General features: G+C 37.9%; 1 protein-coding gene across 32 annotated transcripts in view; it reads left to right on the forward strand.

The window, feature by feature from the left end:
* Nucleotides 1–26207, forward strand: part of DLG1 (discs large MAGUK scaffold protein 1) — a 143523-nt gene that overhangs the window by 40124 nt on the left and 77192 nt on the right. For 23 of the 32 annotated variants that reach the window (XM_032698414.1, XM_032698416.1, XM_032698421.1 and 20 more), the window contains one exon: nucleotides 13144–13308. In XM_032698414.1, coding sequence (XP_032554305.1) covers nucleotides 13144–13308 — 165 coding nt within the window. Of the gene's footprint in view, nucleotides 1–6071; nucleotides 6575–13143; nucleotides 13309–24257; nucleotides 24873–26207 lie in introns of those variants that run through there. The other 9 variants (XM_032698431.1, XM_032698435.1, XM_032698437.1 and 6 more) reach the window with 4 other exon arrangements.

The following is a 26207-nucleotide window of genomic DNA, read 5'->3' on the forward strand; positions in this document are numbered from 1 at the left end:
TTAATTTTCTTCACAGCAGCCCATATGGTGCTGTGTTTTAGACTGTTTTAGTTAGTGCTGAATAGTGCTCACACCATGTCAGGGCCTCTTCTGTTTCTCACTCTGCTGCCCCAGCGAGAAGGCTGGGGTGGGCAGGTGGTTGTGAGGGGATACAGCTGAAGCATCTGACCCAAAATGACCCAAAAGATACTTCATATACCTTAACATCTTGCTCAGCAATAACACTGGAAGTAGCTGTTGCTGAGGTTGGTCATTAACCTGCTGGTGCCTCACTTACATGTGGCTTGCCTCGCTTATATGTGGTTGGTTGTGGGGTTTTTTTTGTTTGTTTGTTTGTTTGTTTTTAATGTCCCCTTTCACTTATTTATCTTGACCTATGAGGTTTCTCCTCTTCCTTTTGCCTTTTTGATTCTCTCCTTCATCCCTCTTAGGGGGAGTGAGTGAGCAACTGGGTAGGGGCATACCTGCCATCCGGGCTCAGCCTACCACAGGCTGTTTCTAGACGTGTTAAATATGCTTGAAGCAATGGAACACATTTTGATTTTAGGAATTTTCTAGTTGAGTTGTATTCTAATCACAGTACAGTCTACTCAGAATACAATAACTTTTTTTTCCTCACATAGATGTTGCCAATATAACAAAATTAATTTTTTGCAGTGAATGTAACACGAGGTCAGATAGATGCCAATCTACTGCATGTACAATGTCTTTAATGGATCAAACTTCGAGTATTGCAAAAGGAACAATTTATTTTCAGTAATTTCCTAGTCTGTTTTGAAGATATTCTCCTGACTTTTCTGGCTTCCAGCTAGGAGAAAATAACATTGAGTTTTGGCTTTCATACTAGTCGTACTAGCCAATGACCTCTCTAATTCTCAGGAACTTATTGTGTGGCAACTAAAAATGTAAAACATGCTCCAGTAGTACTAAAATAATTCCAAAACATCAGAAAAAGGGGAAGAGATTCCACTCCAGGCCTTTTTAATTCTGAAACATGAAATGACCTCATACCTGCCTTAGAAAGCATGACTTAAAAAGCATGACCTTTTTGTCAAGGTGTGCTACTATTTTAATATAAACTGCTATATACCATTTTACTAGACTTTCTCCCCTCTGATATTCTTGATCTCTTTCTCATTATGTAAATTCTGCTTGTTGTTGTTGAGGCAGCCTTATCCTCTTGCTGTTCCCCCTTCCTTTGGTGGGGATTTTTTGATATTTATTCTCTTGCCTGCTACTTACTTGCACATGATTGATGTCCTCAGAGACCTCTATCCTTCCAGTCAATTTGGCTGAAGTTAACCTATAGTGGTAGAATTACTAAGAGACAGCAACTGACAGATGAATGATATGATTAAATATCTTTGAAATCACACTTGGAATACGCAGTGATAATTGTCAGGAAAGTTTTGTGAAGTTTTGCTTCTGAATGCTCTTCAGTCTGTCAGCTCATATTTTGAAGCCTGATTATTTTTGCATATAGAGAACATCATAATGCAGACACGTCTGGGTTTTTTTTCTTCAATATGACATTATATTTTCCGTCTCTGTTTTGGACTGAAAAGAACTCCAGAAGCAAGCTTATACAGATGCCCATAGTGATGGTCACTCAGCTGGGAAGGGAAACATTCTTGACTGTTTTTTGGCTTGATTTATCAAGGCTTATGAAGGACCTCATCGGAGTGATGTCCCAGATCTGTCTTATACGTAACAATTTAAGGCTTGGAATAAACTGGGAGAAAAATCACAAACACCCACTGAAAAGTTTCTATTCATAGGACCTGTTCTGGGCTTAAATGCCATTGTGGGTCAAGTTTAAAAAAACAAAGAAGGCAACTATTAATCAGATTCTTCTTTCCCAAGTAACATGTCACCTGCTTTCTGAAATTAATGAGGCTGTGGTATTCTTCAAGGTTTTGGAAACTTAAGACATAGACAGCTGTATTTACCATATGCTAATTGTTCCAGAAAATATTTTTCTATTGTTGGGGTCAAAACAGTACAAAGGAGTCTCAGTTTTTGAGAGAGTTCAGTGATGATTATTTTGGGCACATATGGGTCAGATTGAGCAGATTGGGCACTGCAGATTTTGTATATGAGAGTATTAAGCTTCTTAAGAAGGGCAGATACACATTAGCATTCTGAACTGGGGGTGCAGCAATGGCTGCTGGTTTCAGTTCTGCAAACACGTTTACTTGCCAAGCTCACAAAAAGGTGCTCCTAAGGTATGGAATATTGTTCAAGATGCCCATTAGAAGGGGAATTTTCAGCTCACAGTGTTTTCAGTAAATAAACCTCTTTGCCCGAAAGAACTGTGCAAATGATTTTTCTGGTAGTTTAGGAGCATGCAGAAACAAGCAGGACATTTCTTGGCTACTCTCAGAATTGGCTTGGATGGTCACCTGATACTTCAGGGAACAAGAACTGCAGAGCCAAAGAGCTTCCTGGGTGCTGATGGATGCAGTTTGCATCAGACATCAGTTGTTCTCAGACTAGTGTTCAAATTTCATTTGCCTTATAGAAAATGCTTATAAAATTACTACTCCTTGGGTAAGAAATGATTACAGCCATTACATTAGAACTCTCTGTTGGTGTAAGGTAATCTTAAACTAGTATCCAAGTTTTTTTGCAGAACTCTTTATGATTTTGGAATTCTGTGTACTCTTTGAAGACCTTACAGACTATGATTATGCAGAGCAGAGGTTAAATGAAGTTTATTGGATTTAAATAATTCTGATAAGCTTTGTTGGTTTTTAAATTTGATCATATTAAGTATCCCAGAAATCTACCAGGTCAGGCTTCTGGGAAAGAGGGACCTAAACTTGAGTCCTGCCAGCTTGACAGGTGCCTGCAGTGATACTTAAGGGACGTGTTCTGTCTGAAGAAATATGAAGGCCAGTATAGCCTTTTCCCCTTGGGTTTGGCACTCTGAACAGTTGGTACATTTGTCAAGTTAGACCTTCACTACTCATTTCATTACAAGCTCCAGGTCTTACCTCTTATGAGATTGCTGTTTCCTAACCTGTGTTGTATTGAGGATACAGGTGGAACTCACGGATCGATGAAACTGGTGCTATGTGTGTTCAATCACAAATAGTTGGCAAGTGCTGAACTGAAGCATTAAGTTTCTGTGAAAGTCTTACAGTGTGGGTTTTTTTGATACTGCAGAGCTCTTGTTTCTCTCTATCCAATATTCATAGTGCTCAGGGAGACCTGGAAATAGGAGCTTCCTTATTTTATGATAACAAAATGAGTCTTGGTTACTAATTAAAGATGATAATTATGTGGATATTTTTATTGTGCACATGGGAGCTGTACATAAAAGATGGATTATTGCCAAGTAAACATTCAAACAAAATCTGAAATAAAGGCAATTCATTTTTATGTAGTGTTTTTGTAAGAATGAAACCAGTCACTCTTACTGGGAACACTTTTGAGGAAACATGGAAACAGTGGTCTCTGACAGTAGGAGCCCAAGCTTTTATGTGATAATACAAAATACAGACTGATAAATGGGGAATGAGTAATGATAGGTAGCTAGGGGGTTAAGGGCATATTCTTCTTATTAACAGATTAGTCATTGTGTTAATAAATTGTTTTTTGTGTTTTGAAATGTTAATTCAACCTTCAATTTGAATCAGAGCAGTAGTTAAGTGGGGATATATTTCCTTAGAGTTCAAAAGTAGACTTAGAAATATTCTGTTTCATATGTTTCTCTATATGATAATATATGTTCATATTTCAGTGAAACCTTCATTACAGTTAAATCTCTGGCTTTAGTCAGAAAAATATGTAAGAATATATTTTAATTTTACAAGCTTAAATATTGTATTTTTAATCTTGTGGGCAGCCAGATGTAAAAGGTTTCATTTGTACTGAGGCCAAGACAATTTTGCAGTGTAACCAATTTATTTATCTACAACTGCAAATATATGGCTGAAAGATTCAGATGGTTTATGTGGTCTTCATCAACAATGTAGATGTAATTGCCTGAAGTTACTTAAGCTTTCTCTTCTTTATTGTATCTTACTGATGGAATCCTTTGTAGATGTGTAGACTCTATCTTCCTCTTATTGATTCTTCTATGCCCATGGCACATTAGAGCTTATATTTTCTGCATCACAAAAAGCTATTTCTGCAACATTCAAGAAATGCTTTTGGCACTTTGACTTTATTTATTGTCATGAAATTGCCATGCGTTTGACTCTGTATTATTTCAGTGAGAAATTATCTTATTACAATGTGATTAGAAGTATGGAAGTAAGACAGATTGTTGATCCATGGTGCATAGAAAAGGTTGTTTTGTGGGATAGGAACATTCTTGTGTTTGGCAGGAGACAGCTCTCTGTGACTGTGTTCCCCTGGTGCAGTGTTTCTATTTCACATGTGTTGTTTGAGTATGTGCTCAGTTGTGCTCTGCTCTGCTGCTTCAGACAGAACACTGTTTACTGTGACCCCCAGCCTGCAGAAGGAACATAAAGGGGTTTTAGTTGTTCCATCATCCTATTTTACTTAGGGCTACTCTTGGATTTGAATGTTCTTGCAAGAAAACATAATCTAATTTAGCTAGATAAAGAAGGTGTATTTTTTTTTTACAGCCTTTGTTTCTTTTTCCATGACAATCAAGTTGAGTGTTAGTATTTTAATTTGGCCCTGCCCCTACTGCTGCACTCACATGCAGAAGATGACCTTCTGTGGGAAATGATGTCTAAGGCTATTTGGTGAAAGATTGTAGGTCACTGGAAAGAAAACTGCTTATGAATATGGAAATGCTGTCATTGGTGATCCTTGGATACTCTACCAAGAAAGAGGTCCTCATGCAAATGGAGTTTATTTTGAGGTTTACTGTGGGCTGAGTTACACATTTTTCTCCAGACATGTTGCCTTAGTTTTGGTTTCATCAATCTGCACATTTATATAAAGATGACTGTCTCGGTATAATTCATGAAGTTACTCGTTTCTGAGCTGAAGGTGTGGATGCAATTTTACACTACACTAAACTTGCTACCTCAGGGGATGCTTATCGGGTAAACCAAATAAAGTAGAAGGGAGATGAGTGAAGGCTGGAAAGGCTGGTACAGGTGTAAACTTAAGAGAACAGTCATGTCCTAAAGAGGGTTTTTTACAATACCACTTCTTAAAAAATAGAAATGATGGCTAATGTTATTTCATTGAAGTTTTTTGCAAAGGCTGGTTAGCTTATGATACAAGAGCAGAGTAATTGCAAAGGACATGTTTTTGATCAAGTTCTGTGGTGCAATTTATTAAAATATATAAATAGATTAAAATCCTGCAGGGACTCCTGTACTTGTAAAAAAGAAAATGAAGTTTGAATCCTATAGAGCTTGGTTAAAAAAAACAATCCCCAAACAGAACATATTAAAAATAATTTTGCATCTTAGACTTGTTAGCACACAACAAACAACAACAAATCTTAAGGAGACTAGGACAGTATTTACTTCAGTTCTAAGGAAAAATGCTTTGTTTATTTTAAACTCTTTTGTTTAAGTATTCACATGTACAGTTGTTTGAAATGCTTTACCAAGAGCTCTTCATAATCTAATTGATGCATAGTCCAGATTGTTCAGATTTCATAGCGGTAACTGGGGGGAAAATAGCAGCTTCCGATTTCATTCTGTGTTGAAGTTGGAGAATATTCACGTATTTCTGTAGCCGTTTCTTTATTGCTTTTGGTAGACCATTAGGAATTTTACTCAGCAGTTAAAAACCATTTTTTTTTGACGTGTCAAATAACCTTGAATTTTTAATGTTTGAAAATGAGGATTAAATATCCCAGAGCCATTCGTTTTGTGGTCTGCTGACACTCCCTTGAAAAAGCTAGTGTAAACTGCAGATCAGCAAATTCCCTGCTGTCAGGCTTACGACGTCCCCGGTTTTATAATTACACACAGCTGATTTTCAAATGGGTTTTCACATGCTCATTGGTGCAGTGCGAAAGCACCTTGCAGGGAGCGTTGGGCTTATCTCTGTCGGGCCGTGTAACGAGTCCCTTGCTGCAACATCTCGCCCCTCCCCTAAGCAACCAGCACACACTGAGCAGTGGCTCTGCTGGAGTTGCTCCTGTTTTCATGGAGGAGATAGCAGTCCTTGCACTGCAGCAGGTGGAGCTGCCTTGGATCTAACCCGAGGTTCTGGCTGAGAGGATCCGAGTGTTACTTTGGGCCGTGAGACAGTTGTCACTTGGAGCTGGCGCTGACATAATTAAAGATAAAGCTGACTCAAAAATTTTAAAAATGGACACAGGATTTTTTCTTTGCGTTTTCTATAAGGTCTGGTTCCTAACGTGAAGCAAAATTTTTCCTGAAGGATTCAACCTATTTAATATAAAGGCTTATTTTTGAACACTATGGACCTAGAATAAATGTCAAAGACAGGCAGCAAGCAGCGCTTACCGAGGCATTTTTCTGGAATCTCAGTCACGGATCGATTGAAGTGCACAGGGTCTGAAAAAATGTCTCCTAGCATAAAAAACTTGGATTGTTTTTCTCCGATGCTATGCCACTGTAAAGTAGCATGTACGAACAACACAATATCTTTAATGTTTGGATGTAAGGTGGGTCTATAAAAGGACTTTCCTGGAAATGTAAGCTGCATTTAATGGATGATTGCCTTTGTGTCTAATGTAACTGTACCTTAAATTTCTGGTAAAATAGTGTGTATTTTGTTCTGTGCCTTACTCAATTATCCGAGCTCTTAGTGATGGTGACAGTAGTAATGAATTATCATGCCTACTGTTTAGAGATCCCTTTGAACAACATTTTGAATTTACTGAATGCCGCATGTAAAATGTCGTCATTCTCCATTAATCAGCATTAATCATCATGTAATCAGTTTATTGCACTTGGCTTTCATTTTCTTCAGCTGTAGAGAATTAAATACACAGGAGACTTGCACTGAGATGCAGGGCTGGAAATGCCTCCTAACATCATATTGATGGAAGCAATTGTTAGTGGCAGGTTTGGGTTTAACAGTGCCCTCGGGCATTTAGTCATTTTAGGACTACATCAACTGTTTAGGTTGCAGAGTAATAAAACATATATAATTTGGTAATCCTCAAAATGGTAAACAAATATATTCAGTGTCACATCAAAAATGCTTATTTCAGTAAAATTAACATGCAATGTCAAGGATATGATGAGAATGTTAACTACTGGAAAGCCCCTTTAAAATCAAAGGGATATGTGTATGAAGTTACTTTTGAGACAGAAATTTGGAAATCTTTCTCTCCAAAACTTACTTTACATATTCAGTATTTCCAAGTCAGTGTAGGTTATTTTAAGGAAAAAAAATTTTTGACTGGATTTTATTTTGTGAAGTGGGATCAGTTGTGTGTACACATATACACAAATATATGCATGTGTGATACATTTATAAATATATATATGTATCACAAAATGTTGATGTTGAATAAATGAACCTAGGTTGGGAGAGAGGAGTCAAAATTTTTATGGCTATTCTGATAGTGTAAATATTACAAAACTTAGTTGAATGCTTTATTTCCAGGAGGCAGACTGTGTCTTGTTTTGAATCTGCTTATCCTTCCTGTGTCCAGAACATTTTTCAATTGAAAATATGTATCTATTTATTGATGCAATTTTGAAACTATTTGATATAACATTAAGATTTCTTTCCTTCTTTTTTTGTGGAACGGCACCCCCCTTTCCTTATTTATAAGCTCACGTTTAAACAGTGAACTTGGGAGGAAAGCCATGGAATGAAAATACTCCCGGGTTGGATTTTGCCCGCTGAGCTGCAGAGCGAGCAGGGATGCTGTTCACTTTAAGAGCAAACTAAAAATATCCAGCCAACATCCAGCATCCACTTTGGGCATGTTGTGCCGGGGCTGAGCGATGGCGGCGGTTCCCCGGCCCCTCCGCACCTTCCCCAGCCCCGCACCTTCGCCAGCCCCGCACCTTCGCCAGCCCCGCACCTTCGCCAGCCCCGCACCTTCCCCAGCCCCGCACCTTCCCCCGGCGCTGGCGGGCGGGGGGCGGCCGCCCGAGAGCGCGGCGGGTGAGAGGGGGTCACACCGCCTCCGAATCCCTGCCGGCACAATTCCTCATCACTGCCTTCATTAGTGTCCTTCGCCTGCACAGCTCCTCAGTGCGCCTGGCAGAGCAGACCCCCAGCTTCCTGAGCGCCGTTAATTCAGCAAGGTTGTGCTTTAAAATGTCTTGGACTGTTTGTGCACAGGCTTTAGTTATCTCCAGGATAAACGTGTATTGCTGTTAATCCAGAGTGGGTGCTCTCTGCTACCTACATACTACCTCTATATTACCTGCATCCCAAATAAACTGAAGGGTTTCTCTTTAAGTAGTGACTTTCTGGTAGTGCAGAGAGATTTTGCACCAGACACTTGTCAATTTTTGGATAAAAGTTGTAGTGCTGCGTAGTACTAAAAGTAAAATGCTCTTGTCCTCTGGGAAGATACAGCTTTTGAATATTGAAACAGTCAATATTTAAATGACAGTGTGAAACAGTAATGCAGGGTTACTTATACCAGTCCTTCACATAAAGAAACAATCTCACATAAGTAATCGCATGAAATAGTCTTCAATTTTCCTTTTTGAGCACATGACAAGAACATTCACAATTGGACTGTTCCTTCTTTAGTTTCTTTTCCTTGGCCTTCTGGGACAAGTGAACCTCACTGCAAATTTTCCTGGAGTTTTTATAAATGTATATACTTACCTTAACTTGTTTTATTGTTTGTGGATGTCCATGGCATGAGTCATTACATAAATACTTACATTTAACACAGGCTGAGCATTTTGACATATGATGGAACACTGTGACCTAAATAAGCATGTTATAAGCAGTTTTATTCAAGATACGATGTCAAACTGAAACTGTCCAAGGAGGGTGAAATGCCTTATGTCTTTGTCATAACTGTAGTTATTAAAAGAAAATTTAGTGCTTTTATTTGAGAATGAAGTTAGTTACTCAGAGTACCGAACTTGTGTTTAAATAAGCAAACCCAAAGATCAAAAAACCCATTCCAGTATTTCAAGTCATTCTGTTTATTGTATGTTGAAGCCTAAATTGGAAATAATACTGAATGTCCTATTTTATGATCAGTGAAGAAGTTCTAAAAAGACACAAACACTATCATCCTCTGTTCTTACGTTACTGAAGTTTCTTTTGTTATTCACAGGCTTTCAGCTTCTCAGTGTGAATTGCTGTTTACCTGCAAAGAGATTTTATTTGGCTTGCATAGTCTGTCTGTTTTTTACAAACAAAAAGTTTTCAAGGTGACTTTAGTTCTGCAGTAGTGGAGCATACCTTTAGTTTTGTGTCGATTCTTTTTTTCCCCTTCATGAGGAAGACACTGTTACTTTCCTAAGCACTTCCACTAGGCTACAGGAAAGACTGATTGTACAAAAGGTGTTAACATCTTAATATATTATTCATTTTGGATTAGCTTTGTTTTAGCAAGATTATGCAAAAATTGTCTGTATGGTTGCTTTTGTTATTAGAGTGGTTGGAAGTTATTTCCTGCTGAGTGGTATCTGGACATCAGTTGGTTTTGGAGAGATGTGAGGAGAACTAGAGGTATTCAGATTTTTCTACCCATTTGCCTTTGACATTGCATCCTAGTCATCTTATGCAGGAGTGGAGATGATGTTGCATGTCAAAGTGTTTCACAGTAACTTCAGTTGCTGAAATGGTCTTTTAAAGGGTCCTTTCAGTTTTAGTTTTGACTTGTCAAGTGAAGCAGTGACTGAACAAGGGCAAGTATTTAAACTTGGAGAATCGAGTGCAAACAGTCTAAAGTCACTCTGATCAGCTGCCTGTTCATACTGCAGCAGAGAAGGTCTGGCCCTGTAAGCTTCAGTATATTTAGTGAATTCAAATGATTAGATTTACTTATTGAAGTCCTCACTTATTCTTAATCCCTTTCAAAACATGGTTGGACTTGTACAGTGAAAATTAAAACTAACCCAGGGACGGACTGTAGAAGTCAGATTGTGTGTTTCCCCAGGGTTTGTTGGTTTTGTTGTTTGAAGTGTGCAGTAACTTGAGAGTCATATGGCTGGGGGGGGGGAAGGTTAAAGTCGGGAGAAGGCAAGTGAGTTTAAGAAGTTAACTCATGAACGTTTATTTTTTAGTTGTCCATTTACTCTTAGATTAAGTGTGTTTTAGCACTGATTTTTTTCTTTGTGTGTAGAGAAGATACATTATTGTGCTTTCAAATTTGTTTTCACATAAGGTAGTGGATTGACATGTACCTCTAGTATGAATTGGATTTTGATGCACATCCCATTTTGAAGAGAACTGTAGTTATTGCTGCTTCACATTCTGTCATTAGATGATCTCGTAGTTAAGGATGTTCTAGCATAATTAATTTTCTGTCCATGAATGTGGCATTCTGTAAGGCTTGAATCTCTAGAATAACTGTGTTCCATGCTGCTATGAATATGGGTTGTGAGTTTAGGACATGGGATTGTTTAAGTTTTCCCTAAATCATTTCTTTTCACTTCTATCTCAGTAAGGTTTCTCATGAGAGGATCTTTAGAAAAAATATAAACCCACAACTTAATTGTCTCTAGGGAGTAGTTTATGTATCAATCTGTATGAAATATCTTCTTTTTAAAATACAGATAAGAGATTAGGCAGACTCAAATGAACCTTTTTCAGAATGTTTCCGAAAACTTTTCCTTGCTTTTTCTGTGAAGAGGTGATCTTTATTCTGAAAAATGGTGCTATAAAATGTCCACAAAATCCTTGTTAGTCCTGGATATTGTTGCAGATACTTTATTCATTGTTATTTCTGTTTAATTTTGCCAGGCCTGGGACCTGAAGTAGGGAGGTTGTGGACCTGAACAGGGATTTTATTGTGGTCAGTTGGGAACATCTTCTCGTCTCATGCAAACCAGCACTGGTTTATTTAGAGTAAAGGGATTTTTCAGTAGTTTACATCAGTAAGTAATTTAATCCGCAGAGTTTGGTGACAGTTCAAAACTCATTGAAGGTATAATCTAGCCTCAAGATATCCTGTTAACTGTCTTCCATCAGAAGAGAAATGTTTTAAATTAATTTTGACACACCTGTGTTTTGCAACAGAATCCTTTGGGGCAGTGTCTCTGTCAGAAGTCCGTGTTAAATGTTTAGTACTTGGTTGCTTTGGACTTAAAATTATGGTTATAAATTATAGAGCAGCCTATAAAGCTTCTTAAAGAGTAGCTAAATTGCTTGGCCACTACGTAATTGGTTGCTGGGAAGCTTCCAAGGTGTGCAGCTGAGGCAGTCTGGCTGCAAGTTCAGAGCTGCTTTGCCATACCTTTTTGTTTCCTTTGATGTGTCCATTGCTCAGATGGCTCTTGTAAACTGGGGTCTCCTTGGGGTCTGGGTTTGGGTGCAGGGTTGGATTCTCTTGCTTGTAAGCAGAGTCATGATCTGCTCCTAGGTTGGCCCTACTCTTTACCTGCTTTTCTCCCTGTTGTGCCAGCATTGCTGCTCGTGTCAGCTTGTCATGAGCCACTTGAGGGAACTACAGAAAAATCAGTATTGCTGGAAGAGGGAAGGAACATTCTGCTGGATTAGCTTGCTGAGCTCTCTCCCCATCTGCAGTTGGATGTGAGCTCCCAGCCAGGGGCAGGGGGATGAAGTTGTACAGCTCAACCAAAGTGACTGAAGGGGTTCTGCTCCTTTGGGCAGTGGCTGCCCTTGAGTGAGCTGGGCTGTGCTGTGGAATCACATCTTTAGACTCCTATGGAGGGGAACTTGCACAGGGCTTTGCTTCATATTTAGCAGCAGAAATAGCTTGGCATGACTGAACAGCTGACTGAATTCTGAGAGCAGGGGAAGGGGCAGAGTTGAGTGGTGCCTGTTTGACCAGCCAGGTCACCTGAATGCGCTGCCTCACACAAGGGGCAGTGTTGCAGAGGTGATGCTCCACAGTGAAGCAGCACTAAACACTTCCACTGTGATGGGGAATTAGCTGTTACAAGATGCAGTAGTTTGCTTCACTTGAAGCACTTTGCTGAAAAGTAGTTTCTGTAAAGGCAATGATAGTGTGGTACCTTTTAGAATAAGTAGTGATCTGGCTATTATGATTTCATGCACTTCATGTCCTTGTCTTCTATTTGCATTTTGAAACATTATCATGTAAGTATTTAATGTAGTGTATTTTAAACATTAATTCTGTTGTTTGTAGTAGTTTTAAGTTGGGAAATATTTTGCAGATAATGGTGAAGTCAATCTTGAATATTGCGTCAAAATCCAATTAGCAGTTCACTTCTAAAATGTTTTTTTTTGAGAAGCTTGTAGGCTCTGTCAGTGCTTTTTAGGGGAGAGAATTCTTTACCATAACATTTTTTTCACTTTTAATCAAAATGATAACATACTGATCTAATAAAACTTCATATGTACTATGTTATTATAAGCACTGATCCACCTTATAATGTAAACATATATTTATTAGTGAAATCTAGAGCCTGTTTGCACTCAAGCATGTTCAGATACCTGTTTCTAATGCCTCTGGTTTCAGGAAAAAAGCAAGGTAATTCTGTGCTTTGTCTAAAGGTATCGGCTGTTCTATAAAGGAAATTAGTTTAAATTGACCAAATAGTTTAGACTATTTGGCTAATTTGTGTGGGTTTTTTTTGTGTTGGTGTTTTTGCCTGTACCCCCCCCCCCTTTCCCAAATCCCCAATAAAAAATGCTGGGGAAATATCTTCAATTGTAAATATTCTTCAGTAGGAGGAATAACTTTGTCCAACTTTAAAATGAATATGTGTTTAGAAGGTTTTTCTGTACCATTAGTGATGTGACATACCTTCCCTGTAAACTGGTAGTAACTCTGTACGTAGTCAGGATATAGTAGGTAGTGTGTGAATGTCATTAGAAAATGTTGAGTTGCATCTTCTGGACACAGTAAACCCTACTGGGGTTTAGGTAACTCATAGTAATTCCAGGTGAGACTAAAAGGGCTGGAACATTTTTGGACAGGGTCAGTCTTTAAACTAAAAATACTAATTAAAACTTTTATTTATAGATTTTATTGCCTTGAAGTCAGCAAGGTCGGAAGAATAACTATTTCTGTTTGACTTAGGTTTTCTGGATAATCTGTTCCCATTTCTGTGGTGGACTGATCTTTTTCTGTACTTTTTTTTTTCCCAGAAATACCGCTATCAGGATGAAGACACACCTCCACAGGAGCACAACTCTCCACACATTGCCAATGAGGTGACGGGCCCAGAGCTGGTTCATGTATCGGAGAAGAATCTGTCACAGATTGAGAATGTCCATGGATTTGTTTCCCATTCTCATATTTCACCAGTAAAGGTAGGCATTTTTAGAGTTAAAATTAGAGTGAACTCTTTTGATGTGCCCTCCAGGAGTTTAATTTTGTGGGGCAAAAAAAAATACTTGTGATACACCTGCTTCTGTTTGTTTTTGTGGAACTGCTCATTTGTAAAATTTACTTTGTAGACATTAAAGCATTGACTTAGTTCCACACATTCTGGCTAAATGTGCATGGTAGTAAAATGCCCAGAAAGCAAATACAGGTAACTTAAGGTTCTGGGTATGGTTCTGAGGGGCACTGTAGTTCCTGCTGTCACTTACATTTTGGGTTTTCTGTCAGGACCCCATAGAATTGATTCTGAGTTTGTTTCTAATAAGTATTTTAGTTGATGCCTGTGTGGAAAACATAGTAAGCCAAGTGTGATGTATGTTCTCAGAACATCTCCAGTAACCTCAGGGCAGATTTAAAGATTAAGACAACAAACTAAGTGTGAGGTTATGGAAGGGGTTCTAAAACAGGCATTTTTATTCACTGGGTTAGTAGGTAGGTGCAGCTTAATAATTTTCTGAATAGCACAGCATTTGGTGTGCTAGACTGAGTGCTATTTTCTGTAACACCTCTGTGTGATTTGATACTTGTGACTGTTTGGGGTTTAGAGTGATGAGATGGACTCACATTGTACTAGGCCTATAGCTTGATATATTTAGCATGAATTATTGGTGTGTGATAGTGTCCTTTGTGACTGCAAAGAACAAATGCTGTTACACTGAGAGCAGCCCTGGGGAGAAGGACTTGGGGGTGCTGGTGGATGAGAGGCTGGACATGACCTGGCCATGTGCACTGGCAGCACAGAAAGCCAGATGTGTCCTTGGCTGCATCCCAAGCAACGTGGGCAGCAGGGCAAGGGAGGGGATTCTGCTCCTCTATTCTGCTCTTGTGAGACCCCACCTGCAGTGCTGCATCCAGCTCTGGAGCTCCCAACATAAGAAGAATGTGGAGCAGCTGAAGTAGGTCCAGAGGGGGGCCATGAAGATGATCAGAGGACTGGAGCACCTCTGCTGTGAAGACCGGCTGGGGGAGTTGGGGTTGTTCAGTCTGGAGAAGAGAAGGCTCCAGGGAGACCTTAGAGACCTGTCCAGTACCTAAAGGTACAAAGAGAGCTGGAGAGGGAATTCTTGCAAGGACATGTACTAGGGAATGGTTTTAAATTGAAAGAGGATAGATTTAGATTAGGTAAGAGGAAGAAATTCTTTATTGTGAGAGTGATGAGACTGGAACAGGTTGCCCAGAGGAGCTGTGGATGCCCCAGCCCTGGAAGCATTGAAGGCCAGGTTGGGTGGGGCTTTGAGCCACCTGACCTAGTTGTGTCCAAGCCCATGGCAGGGAGTTTGGAACTATATCATCTTCAATGTCTCTTGCACCTCAGGTCATTCTGTGACTTGTATGATTCTATGATATTTTAAGAAAAAAGTTGTTTTAAACCTAGTTATATTTCCTTTTTCTGTAAATTATGAAGAAAAATTTTATTGAATATATAGCTCTTTATAACAGACCTGTAAGGTTTCTGTAGAAGAACCAGCTATAGTGAGTGTTTTTACTACTTGTTTTCCGGGTTTTCCAAGATTTTAAAAAAGTATATGATGATATTGAACACAGTTCTTTTTCCTTGTAACTCCATAATAAACTCTGTATTTTTCCATAGTCTTCAGCTACACAATCTGAATTCTTTAGGCCTTATAAATAGCCATTTTGAAGTGGTCTAGACTGACCTCTGAAGAGTATTCTAAGAATGCTAATGTGGCAAAGCTTTCATTTTTGAGAATGGACAGGACTTCGATCTTTTCTTGCTTATGAAGGTAGACACAGAGTAACACACTTTCATGTGTGTAATTCCCTGAATTTATTGATATTCAGAAAGTAATGCAACACATTTTGTGTGCAACCATTAGAAATAAAAAAACAATTATCTTACTCTGAGGGTTTAAGGTTGACTTGCTTTATTCACAAGCTTTTCCTAATTCCCAGAGCAGTTAGTCCTGCCTTTCAGAAAGCATAAAGGGATCAAAAAGGCCAAGAGGTGAGCTGTAAAATGGTCTGGAAGAAAGAAAACTATTTTGGAGATAGTTAAGCAATGTGTAAGTATATTTACAAAATACCTTCTCAGAGTACTGTGTATCTTTGGTCTCTGAGGAAGATTGCTATTATCTTTCTCAAATTAATAAGTGCTGGGAAATAATCACTTGATTAGAAAGACTGTGGATAAGGGAAATACTGTGCAGCTTGTGTTACCCTTTATAGCATATATCGGATTAGTTTCAGGTGACTACTCTCTATTAATGTCATAGCAATGTATGGTAAACTGAAATTTTTCTGGGCTTTGTTCATCTGAAAATGGGGGTGAATGCTCTAGGTTTCAGTTGTTTACCAGCATTTTGTGGAATTATGAATTCTGATGCTAATTGACTGCTGGCTTGCTTTTCTCCTGAAGAAATTTACTTTGAATGCATTATTTATAATCAGTCTGAAGTCTTAAGGTATTTGGAGTGAGGGGTGCATCTGTAGTTTCACAGACCCTGGAAGACTTTATGGGACCTTTAAGAGCAAAATGCCTTTGAGGTCACAGTTTCTTTTCAGACAGGAGATGGTTTGCTGAAGTTACTGGAAAAAATGCTGTTAAAACTTGAGCATGTCAGGAAAAGTCCAAGGTTGCTACTGCATTATTAGCATTGCTGCTCTGCTCTTCTTTTGACCTGATGATCTGCAAAATGTTTGTAGTTTTGGCATAGCTTGTGCTGAAGATAATCTAGCAACAATAGCTCTGAATTAGGACTGCCGTGTGTGATTTATTGGGTAGGTTGGCTTAATGAGCTATGCAAGGACCAGCTCTAGGCTGATACACAAGGTTTTGATCAGCTTTGTTCAATAGTTCATTGCTTAAGGAAACTAAATGTAATAGAGGACATTTTGTTTCATTACAAGAATAAAATAATAAGAGGAGTTTGTTTTTTGTTTTAAATGTAAATGTTAAATGCACTTGAAATTTCAAATACAGCATCAGTAGTTTGAAGAAGTCAGTGGTTTTATGATCATATGTTGCTTTTTAAGTAGTGCTGCAGAGGGCAGTACAATCAGATTTTGAGGAATACCTTCTGTTATAGCAAGTCCTCTGCAGTCTGGAGCAATAACATAAAAGAATAGAAGGGAAGGGAGATGCCTGGTTCTGACTAGTTTGCATTTTATTCTTGAGAGAAACTTTCAAATACTGTAGGACTTAAAGCAGCTTTTATAACTTGCTTGGACCGGTGGATGCTCTTTTCAAAGAGCAGCTTTCAATGACCAAAAAGACAAATGTGTATCCCAAATTTCTAGAGGATGAACATGTAAGTACTCTTTATCAAAGGTTCCACAATAAGTGCCGTAGTAACACAAGGTGGTTTATCTTCTTGACAGAGGAATGGGCTGCCTCAGATTCAGATTGGGTTAAAATATTACATGTTTATAATTGGCATGAAATAAGTGATACCTGCTGTACTGATTCAAAGTTTAAATAAGACTTACAGGTTTAGTCTTGTTGGAGTGGAGCTTTGTCAGTTTAAGAAGAAATGTTTACTTCCTGTGTCTCAAGTAACAAAGAAGTAAACATGACCCAGGAGATTTCATGTCCTATGTTCCCTATTTAATACTGTGTCAAGTGGAACCCTAATTAATGCTGTAAAACAGCTCTTTTTTTCTTTTTCATGTTTAATGGTAGAGAATCATGAAGAGATAGGGAAAATGGTCAAACTTCAGATCCTTCAGAGATATTCTGTCCCAAACATTTTAAAGAATATTTTCAGGTAGGTAGACAGCTGGTACCATAATTTCTTTAGTATGAGGTTTCCAAATTCTTGGTAGGAACTCGTGGTTACAATGCGAGGTTCCTTGAGTTCTGCAACGAAGTGGGATCCCGTTGGACTGACTGTCATGGACTTGAGGCAACACGTTTCTCTGCAGGTTGGCCACAAGATGGCGATGCTACAAAAGGGTTTAGTTCAATGTAACACTGAATTTAGCTGCAGTATCACACCTTCAGAGTGAGGGGCTTGGATTTAACATTTCCTTTTATTAAAAAGCTCCAATCAAGTGAATTCTGCCACAGATATGATATAATACCAAGCAATTTTTTTTAAACTGTGGAGTGGAAGCTGGAGTTTTCTTTCAAGGAAAAAAAAAGCGTTGAATAACAGATTATTACAAGGCTATAAAATAATGGATCATGGTGTAATAAGACCAAAAAAAATCAGTAATCTTCATTTATAGCAATTTATTCATGAAAGGGAAAACATATTTATCATGCAACACGGCAATTCAGTATTTAACTGTAGATCCTGGTTGGGGCTTCCATATATTTCAGTATTATGCTTGTGTATTGTATGTTGATATTTTGGGCTCTTGTTTCACTGGTAATACAGAAGCTCTGAAGGAAACATGTAATAATTTGTAAAAACAGGAAGCCTTACCTTTCCTCTTGCTTAGAAGCAGAGTTTTGTGTTTCTGTGCCCCATATCCCATCCTCAGTGTCGTGGACACATCGTTTCAAAAAAGCTTCTACCAGTGTGTCAGTGGTACCCAAACCTTCTCCAAACAGGCTTTGTAATCCCACTGCAGTAGTGCAGCTGGCCACATGCACTGTAGTTTTTTACTCAGTGAATAAATGTCTTCTGCTCACTCAGTGTATCCTTGGTTTTTTCGTGTTTAGTCATCTTTGCAAAAGTATTTCCAGGACTGATTGGTATTTAAGCTTAATGGTTTTAAATTAACCCTGATTTGAAACTGCTTATCTATTAGTGCCACAGTGCTGTATAACAGTCTACTTATCCTGACTGTGGTATCACAGGAATGAAATGTGGCAAGGTGGTACTTCTTCTTAAAATAGCTCCCAGAAGGGAGAGGAGAAATTGGAACTCACTCTCATTTCTGTACTGGCAAAACACAGTGAAACTGTTCTAAAGTGCAGAATCCATGAGCATGAGAAGAAATTAGAGAAGAGAAAGCAATGAATGCATTGTAAAGAGAATTTGTGCTGCATAAATCCCTTAAAGCATGTGCATAAAGATCATGTTGATGTAGGTTTCTAGTTTTCTTAGGTGCACACAATAGGCTTCCTCAAAATTTTTACAGAGAATGTAAGCTCTCAAAAATAAGAAAAAAATAATTTTGGGATTTAATCGTTAAAAAAAGCCCAAACCAACAAAAATGCCCCACCAAAACCAAACCACCAACAAAAGGAAAATAAAAGTAAAGAAAGAAGATTGGCAATCATGATGGGTGGAGGTTACCAGAAGGATCTTGGAAGAACTTGTGTTCTCATTGCATCATCTTGACGGAATGAGAGCTCAGGATTATAACAGATCAATGGAACAATGATCTCAGTATTCAATTTACAGTCCAAAAGGCAAATGGAATACAAGGATTATCTAGAGAAGCAAATGGGCATAAAACTGCATTATCTTATCACTCCAGAAATCTGCACCATTTGTTATCTTGATTAAGAAGGCAAATTTAGAAATGCCTTCTAGAAGACTGAGTGGTCACAGGCAAAGGGCAGCTACTGTACAATAAAGGAAGAACTGGTCTGACCCCTCAGCTTGGAACAGAGCTGAGTCAGGAGGTACCAATGAAACTACAACCAGTAACATCGAGTCTCTAAAATGATGGAAGTGACTAGGGAAATGGTTATTCCAGAAGTTAAAAGTTATATTCAGAAATATAAATTAGCAGATGATAGTCATCTTATAACCCATAAACACACGATCTGCAGTCAGCCTCTGACTTTTAGAATAATCTTTCACCTGCTGATAGTGTTTTGGTTTCTGGCTACACCAATAAAGGTATTCCAGCATACATTGCTTGTCTATTCTGCCCTGTTTCTTCAACTGCAAACAAGCACCTTTATTTAGTTCCCTCCCATTAATCTGTATGGAAATAGCTGTTATATAAATGTGCATATTCACACATGCTTCCTTCAAAGCAGGACAATTTCCTCTTAAACCTGAATCTTGTGCTGGTGAGCTTAATAGGTTCCCTTCTTTTTATTTCCTGCGATGTCTTCCCTACAATCCCCTTTATTCCCTCAAGAGCTTCCTCAGAAGTCTTTTAGAGCTTGTGGAGCTTCTGTTAAAATAGCCTTCTCTGTTCTTTAGGAGAGTTTTTCTGCTCTGAGAAAGACCAATGGTCTTTATGATTTGAACTGTGCAGGGTCAAGGTCAGCCAACAGTCAAAGTAATTTTAACTTCCTCTTTGCCCTGGTACATTTTCTTGTCCTGCTTCAGTCTGAGCAGGTAGGTGAGATTACCCTGGAGATGAAGATGCTGTTTCCATTTAGAAATTAAAGATCAGTTGACATGTAATTTGCAAGATGGGTTATGACTGTGAGAAGGTTGCAATCTGTTACTTTTTTCTAAATTGAGAACTTTGTAAAGCTTTGTCATCTTCAGCAGAAAGGCAATGCTTCTGGTGTCAGGAACATACCTCGAATACTGGGAATTATAGCAAAAAGCTCGAATGTACCCTCAGGCATACCCATTTTTAGACTGGTATCGTATTTTGGTGGTCACACTTGAGAGGAGTTGTTTTGCAGTCCTTAATTAAAATGCATTGCCCGAGTTCTTGATAGGTTACTACTTTTAAACTTCCTGTAATTGAAGAATGTGCAAATATATGCAAAGGTGTCAGTTTGTGTCTTATAGTAAAAAGCAGTTGACCAAATCTGCCCCTTCCTCCATATGGATCTGCTCAACAAATTCTTGTCAACAGAGACAAGAAAGAAAAACTGTAACAGATGGACTGTGGATTAATCCAAACATTAGAACAACCTAAGATACAGTAATCAACGTCAAGTCGTCTTAATAACTGGTTATACTGTTTTCGCCTGAGATTTTCCCTGAGCTCTTGGTGCAGTTGGGTTCATTTTGATGACTGAAGCAAACCTGAGGGAACTGGCATTAAACACAAGATGTTTTTATCAGTCTGGCGTGCTAAAAAGATGGGCAGGAGATTCATGAACAGGGTGCGGAAGACCAGGCAGTTTAATCTGCACAGAGTGGTAGGTTGTCTGAGTATGAATAATAAGGTAATAATATTTTATATTAAATATTTATACTAAAATGTATTGTTATAGAACAATCGTGCTGGTGTTTACTTATAAGTTAGTTTCAGCAGTAAAATATGTACTTTTTATTGACTGTGTGAATCACACTTGATCAAGAACTATCCTTCAGTTCTGTCTCAACTAAAAGCTAAGATAGCCTGTCTAGAGTATCTTAGCAAAAAGGGTTAACAATTCTTTTCCACAGTATTTGAGTCCTGAACTCTTGGGCTTTGGCTTAGAATATTGCAAATGCTTGTTAATGGGACTTAAATTTGCTATGCCAGTGCAAGTTTATTAAACCTAGAATTCTGAAAAATGTAAGAAATAAACATGAGCTTGTATCTACATTTTCAGTGTTGGTTTTACTCCCATGACTCCAGAGTTAAGTTTGGGTATTTAAATTGAGTTCTGTACATTGCTTTTGTCTCTACTTTTTTGGTCAAAACCTAAATGATACTGAAAATAAGTCTCTGCCATTTTTAAGGTGATTCTTGAGTTTTCTCTGTTAAGTCTATCAGTTTATTCCTTAGGGTCCATGCATATTTTAGCTGATATTCTGTTTAGCTGGATGGTAGTAAAACTAATATAAGACACTTTTCAAGTGCTTCAAGGGGGTTGTTGGTTTTTGTTTAGAAAGGGTAATTGAGATATAACTGCTGTTTCTGTTTACAAATTGTTTTTGTTACTGTGCCTTTTTAATTTGTAGGTATGTATTCTACTTAGAGATTAAAATATGGCATTAGGTCATGTTTTAGCTTGTCCCAGCAAGCTGATTAATATGAATTCACTTAGATACAAAGCCAGAGGAATTCTGGTCCAAGTATTTGATGTTGATTTTTACATTTGGTAACCGCCGTAATTACTGTATCTTGTTAATTGGCCAGAGAACAAATAATGTTACTCTGCAGCCACTAGAAATGCAGGTGAATTTCGCAGTAAAGTTATCAAGTTGTACAAAGATACGTGTACTGATGTAGAAATCTTTACTATGTGATGTTTTGTTTTGGGGTGGGATTCTTCATGTGTTTGATTTTTTTTTTTTTTTTCCCTTCCAAATCTTCAAATTCTCAGTTCCTGCCTTGCAGTAAATAGTTGGAATTTTTTGTTTGTTTAGTTTTAGCATGTGGCATTTTTTTGTTTGCTTTGTCTTTAATTTTATCACCATCAGTTCAATATCCAGAATATGAAAAAGGGATAATGGAAGCTCTCTGCTCCTTTTAGGACTTCCTGAGGTTCCCTGATGAGCCTCCTTGTTGTACCTCTTAACTCTGAAGGTGGCCACTCAGAGATGCAATTCCAGCTGCTGCATCTGTGTTGATGATTCTCCTTTTTCTGGATATTCTCTTTTCTGTCCAAATAGAACTTTGTCCAGTTTTTCCCTGTAGGTGTTTGACCCTCTGTTGAAATGTTCTTTGATTAAAATGAGCCCTTGTTTTTTCTGCCTCCTTTTTTTCCAACTGTACAAGTGACCAGTCTTCCAATCTGGACTCCTTTGTGTTATCCTGATATTGTACCATCTCTAGAGCTATGCCTTGCCTTTATCTTCAGGTTGCTCTGTGAATTGTAAAAATCAGGGTTTGTCTCATCCCTGCAGGATCCTTCTACAAATAACTGTAACCGTATCTGCTTAGGCGTCAGCAAATCTTGCTCGCTATCGTTCCCATCCATATGGAGTGTAGGTGACACAGATTGCTGTCTTGCATCACCAGCAGGATTGCATAACCTCTTCCCTAAGTACTTTTCTGGATTTCTATCTCCATTGAAATTAAAGCATCATTGCTTCATTTTCAGGAAGTTTTTTTCGTGCATATGATGCTTTCCTGAAGTGCTGATTTCTAAAATCTTTTGTCAGTGATGCTGTGGTTAATCAGTGGCTGGGTGGGAATCATCCTTGAAAGAAACTGCCTTAAAACACAGCAAAACTCTCCTATCTTCAAACAGGCTGATAAAATAGCAAGAAAAATATGTACTTGGTACATTGCTTGTCCGTGTATTGTGGTACTGCCTTGAATTTTAAACAATATTCTTCCATGTGACTCTCTGTTTGGAGCCTATGGAGAAAGAGAGAAATGAGTTCTTGAAGTTTTTTTGAAAGTTACACTAATTCTTGTGCTCTAAGATATTTAATAAAATGTACAGCAGTGTTGACATTCAAGGCCACAGTAGAAAAAGATAAAGTATTTTCACCTTGACTCTTTATAAAAAGACGTGGAACTCAAAGCATGTAATTTGTAGCTTGTTCCAAACATCTTCAATCATAGCCAGGGATTAATCAATTCCTCCAGTAATAAATTCATGGCACTTTTCAGACTAGGTATTTTCTTTGTGTCTGGAAGAAGGTAGGGCTCAAGTAGGGCTGCAGTCTTCCTGTGAAAAGAATTTTCATTATAAAAAGCTTGTCCCTTTGAAAGGATCATTGTACCTACTGTGTCTCAGGCATTTCTTTACCTCCATTATCTATCTTATGTTCGTAGCTTTGAGGACACTGCACGAGTCAGACTGAGTTTCATCTGACTTGCACTGATAAGCCATTGTATTTTATAAATATTAATAAAGTCTGTCTGAAAGGTGTGCTCAGAATATTGGCATGTGGTTTGTTATTGAGCTGTACTAGTGACTAGAAGTAAATGGTGCATTGATCTTACTATGGCACATTTCAATTAATGTACTTATAATTTCTGCTTGTAATATAAGCTCTTAGGAAAAAACTGTTACACAGAATAGGGCAGCTGTCAGTAAGAATTTGTTAAGCAGAAGATTATATTGCACCCCAAAAAGTATGTTGAGGAATTTGGTAATCTGCACTAAAATGCACATCAGACAGAATTAGAATTTTGAGGTTGTAAGTTGTGGCAGCGTTTTAAGGAATTTTTCTGCCTTTGTTCATCATGTGGAGAGTTTGCTGCTTTTTTAAAATGTTTGCCCTGGTGCAGTGATTATGATGATAGAAATATGCCACAAATAGTTTTGATAACTTTGTGTTGACTTTCCAGAGGCGAGCTTGTACTGAAAGCCTTGACACCTCACTGATTTCATTAGTCCTCTCTCTGATGTGAGCTGGAGGATTTTTTTTTAAATAGTTGGCTATAAAAATTTGAATAGTGAGTTCTGTAAGGTAACTTGAATTCCATGTAATCGTTTAGATAATTATTCTGAATTCTCTTTTACTGTGAAGAGAGCAGAGAAAATGCACAGCTCTAGCAGTAATACTTGTCATGTGCTTGGGAAAGCAAAATAATCTTACTGAAAAGTTGTTACTGAATTTTTCATTTTTGAAGTACTCTTGTACTTTTGAGAAATAATGTTGGGTCTCAATAAATATGTATATTTATTGTTTTCATAATAGTAGTCACAGAAATTTGGAAATAGGGGTTACAAACAAGACACGTTATTTACAGAGTAAGAACAACAGAGTGTGCACTTGCAGTGTTTTATCTCAGTTTCTCTAATCTTCATGCCGATTAAGAAAACCGAACCCACAGCTGAACAACCTCACTAGACATCCTTTGATACCCAACACAAAATGACTGTAATTCCCTCCCTCTATAGTTACTTTATGCACTAAAGAAGGAGGAAAACCAAGAAGAAACCAGTGAACAGTCCGTTCTTAAATACTTGCTTTGAACATGGTGTTAAAGTCTTTTGCTCTGTGGAATGTTTTCAGAAAGACAGAATCAGTGAACAAGTGCAGTTATGCTGTGTGCTCCCTGTTTTGTTTGCTTCAGGTTCATAATTTATGCAAGCAAGGAAGTGAAAAGATGCTATTGGATCTTTCTACAGGCAGTGATTGAAACTTGGTTATTTTTGATCCGTGCTTTCTCCACCCAGTAGCTGTTATCATCCACCACCATCCTCATAGCTGTGAATTTAGAACGTTGTACAGTACCTGCTACCCAGTTTCCCTTAAATATCTGTTGTCAGCTAGGAAGAGAAAGCAAGATTTTCATTCTGTGGGTTCCGAAAAGGAAAAATAAGGAAAACCTTTGCTTTCCTTTTTTTTTTTAATTTCTTTTTTTCCTCCAAATTGCTCCAGATTATACTCATTATTGTAATCAGAGATAGAGAGGGAATGTAAAGGGTGGAAAGCCTTGGAAGAAAAATACCATCAGCCAGCAAGAATTTTGTTTTCCTGGTTAGTAAATGATGCTGCTGTAATTCTATCTGCATTTTTTTTTTTCCTGCTCATTCACCACTCAGCAGCTGGTAGGGAATTAAGACTGCCTGGCAACCACCTGCAGAGCTGCAGAGATGAATTACATTTTCGGAAATAACACACTCCTCTATTCTCGTGCCAGTCGAGGCAACACTGGCTCAAGCCACAGCTCTGTAGGCCCCAAACAGAAGCAGTGGGCAAAGAAAGGCTCAACAGATGAGTTACGGAATGAGCCTTCCCGGTGGCAGCAGATAGTGGCATTTTTCACTCGGAGACATGGATTCATTGACTGCATTTCTGTCGCTGCCAGCTCCACCCAGGTAATGTGCCACTTGTTCAAGTCATTGTGTCTGCATGTTTTCTGCTTACTTGCTAGTCAGAAATAGCAATTATTTATATATGCATGATTTCACGTAATCTCTTATTTATGAATGGTGTTTTCTGTCTGCTTTCATTTTCGTGTTTTACAGGGCTCTGTATAATTTCTAGCATTAAAGCATGAAAATGGAAACACTAAATGAGATCTGGTTCTTATTAAGTTATTTTGCAAGCGATGAACCTCCGGCAACTTTAAATATGGGATATTTTAATGAAATAGTGAAATATTAAAAAATGTACTTTGCATTCTCCTGCCTGGCTCTGGAGGGGAATAGCGTAGTTAAGGAATATCAATTTATAGCTCTAGTAAGTTGTCAAATGAAATAAGGAATAGGTATTTAATGGTTAAGGAATTGTATCTAAAGGATTAAATAATTTAAAACCTTAACTCTAGGTAGCATATCAAATTCTAGTCTGTAACAGCTTTCTAGGTTTTTTGGCTGCTAATAATCCATAAATGAGATGAAGGAATGCCTTCCTTACATACAGAATGTACATTTAATAGTGCAGTCTGTAAGAAAAACATGGCATTTTTCAACTTCACTGTCTCTCTGCTCTAAGTGATGTTTGTATTAATCATTAAAAGCCAGGTAAAAACAAGCAAGCTAACTCTTAAGTGTAAGACTTTGAGTTCTTAAGGTTGATACTGAGAGGAGTTAAAACTTATTTGCATTTGTTTCTCTGGATAATATGACAAAGAAGGATCTGTGGAACAATGCTGAGATGTCAGTATTATTTAAAAACATGAGATTAGATTTGTTTGGCTTACCATCAGGTGAAATTCATCATTAGTCAGAATGTCATTTAACCTGAAATACTACAGAAATCTATAAAAAAAAGCAAAAATAAAAAAAAATGAAAAAAGGAAAATTTGTTATCCTCGGACACTGTAATTTTGTTAGATTAATTTGTATCTGTTGCCAGCTGTTTCAAAGATGATAAACTGGCACTTCCTTTGAAGTCTGTTTATTGTTACCTGTTTTTTGCTTGTTAATTTGGAGTAAACAATGAATAGGAGAATGTAGGCTGGGATTTTCACTTTCTTTTTGCAAATGTACATGATGTGGAAGACAGAGCCTGTACTTTTTCTAATGAGTCATTATACAACGGGAAGGGATGCATTAGATAGACATAATAGCTTTTAAGTACTGTTAATTTTTTTAGTAAAAATATACAGGATTAACCTCTTGAATAAATATTATAGTTGCTCTTATTTGTTTAATGCTTGAAGAAGTAATGTTAGAATCCTTGAAACTTGCAATTGGACTGACTAGTCA

The sequence above is a fragment of the Chiroxiphia lanceolata genome, chromosome 10 (genome assembly GCF_009829145.1).
Source record: "Chiroxiphia lanceolata isolate bChiLan1 chromosome 10, bChiLan1.pri, whole genome shotgun sequence".
Lineage (NCBI taxonomy): Eukaryota > Metazoa > Chordata > Aves > Passeriformes > Pipridae > Chiroxiphia > Chiroxiphia lanceolata.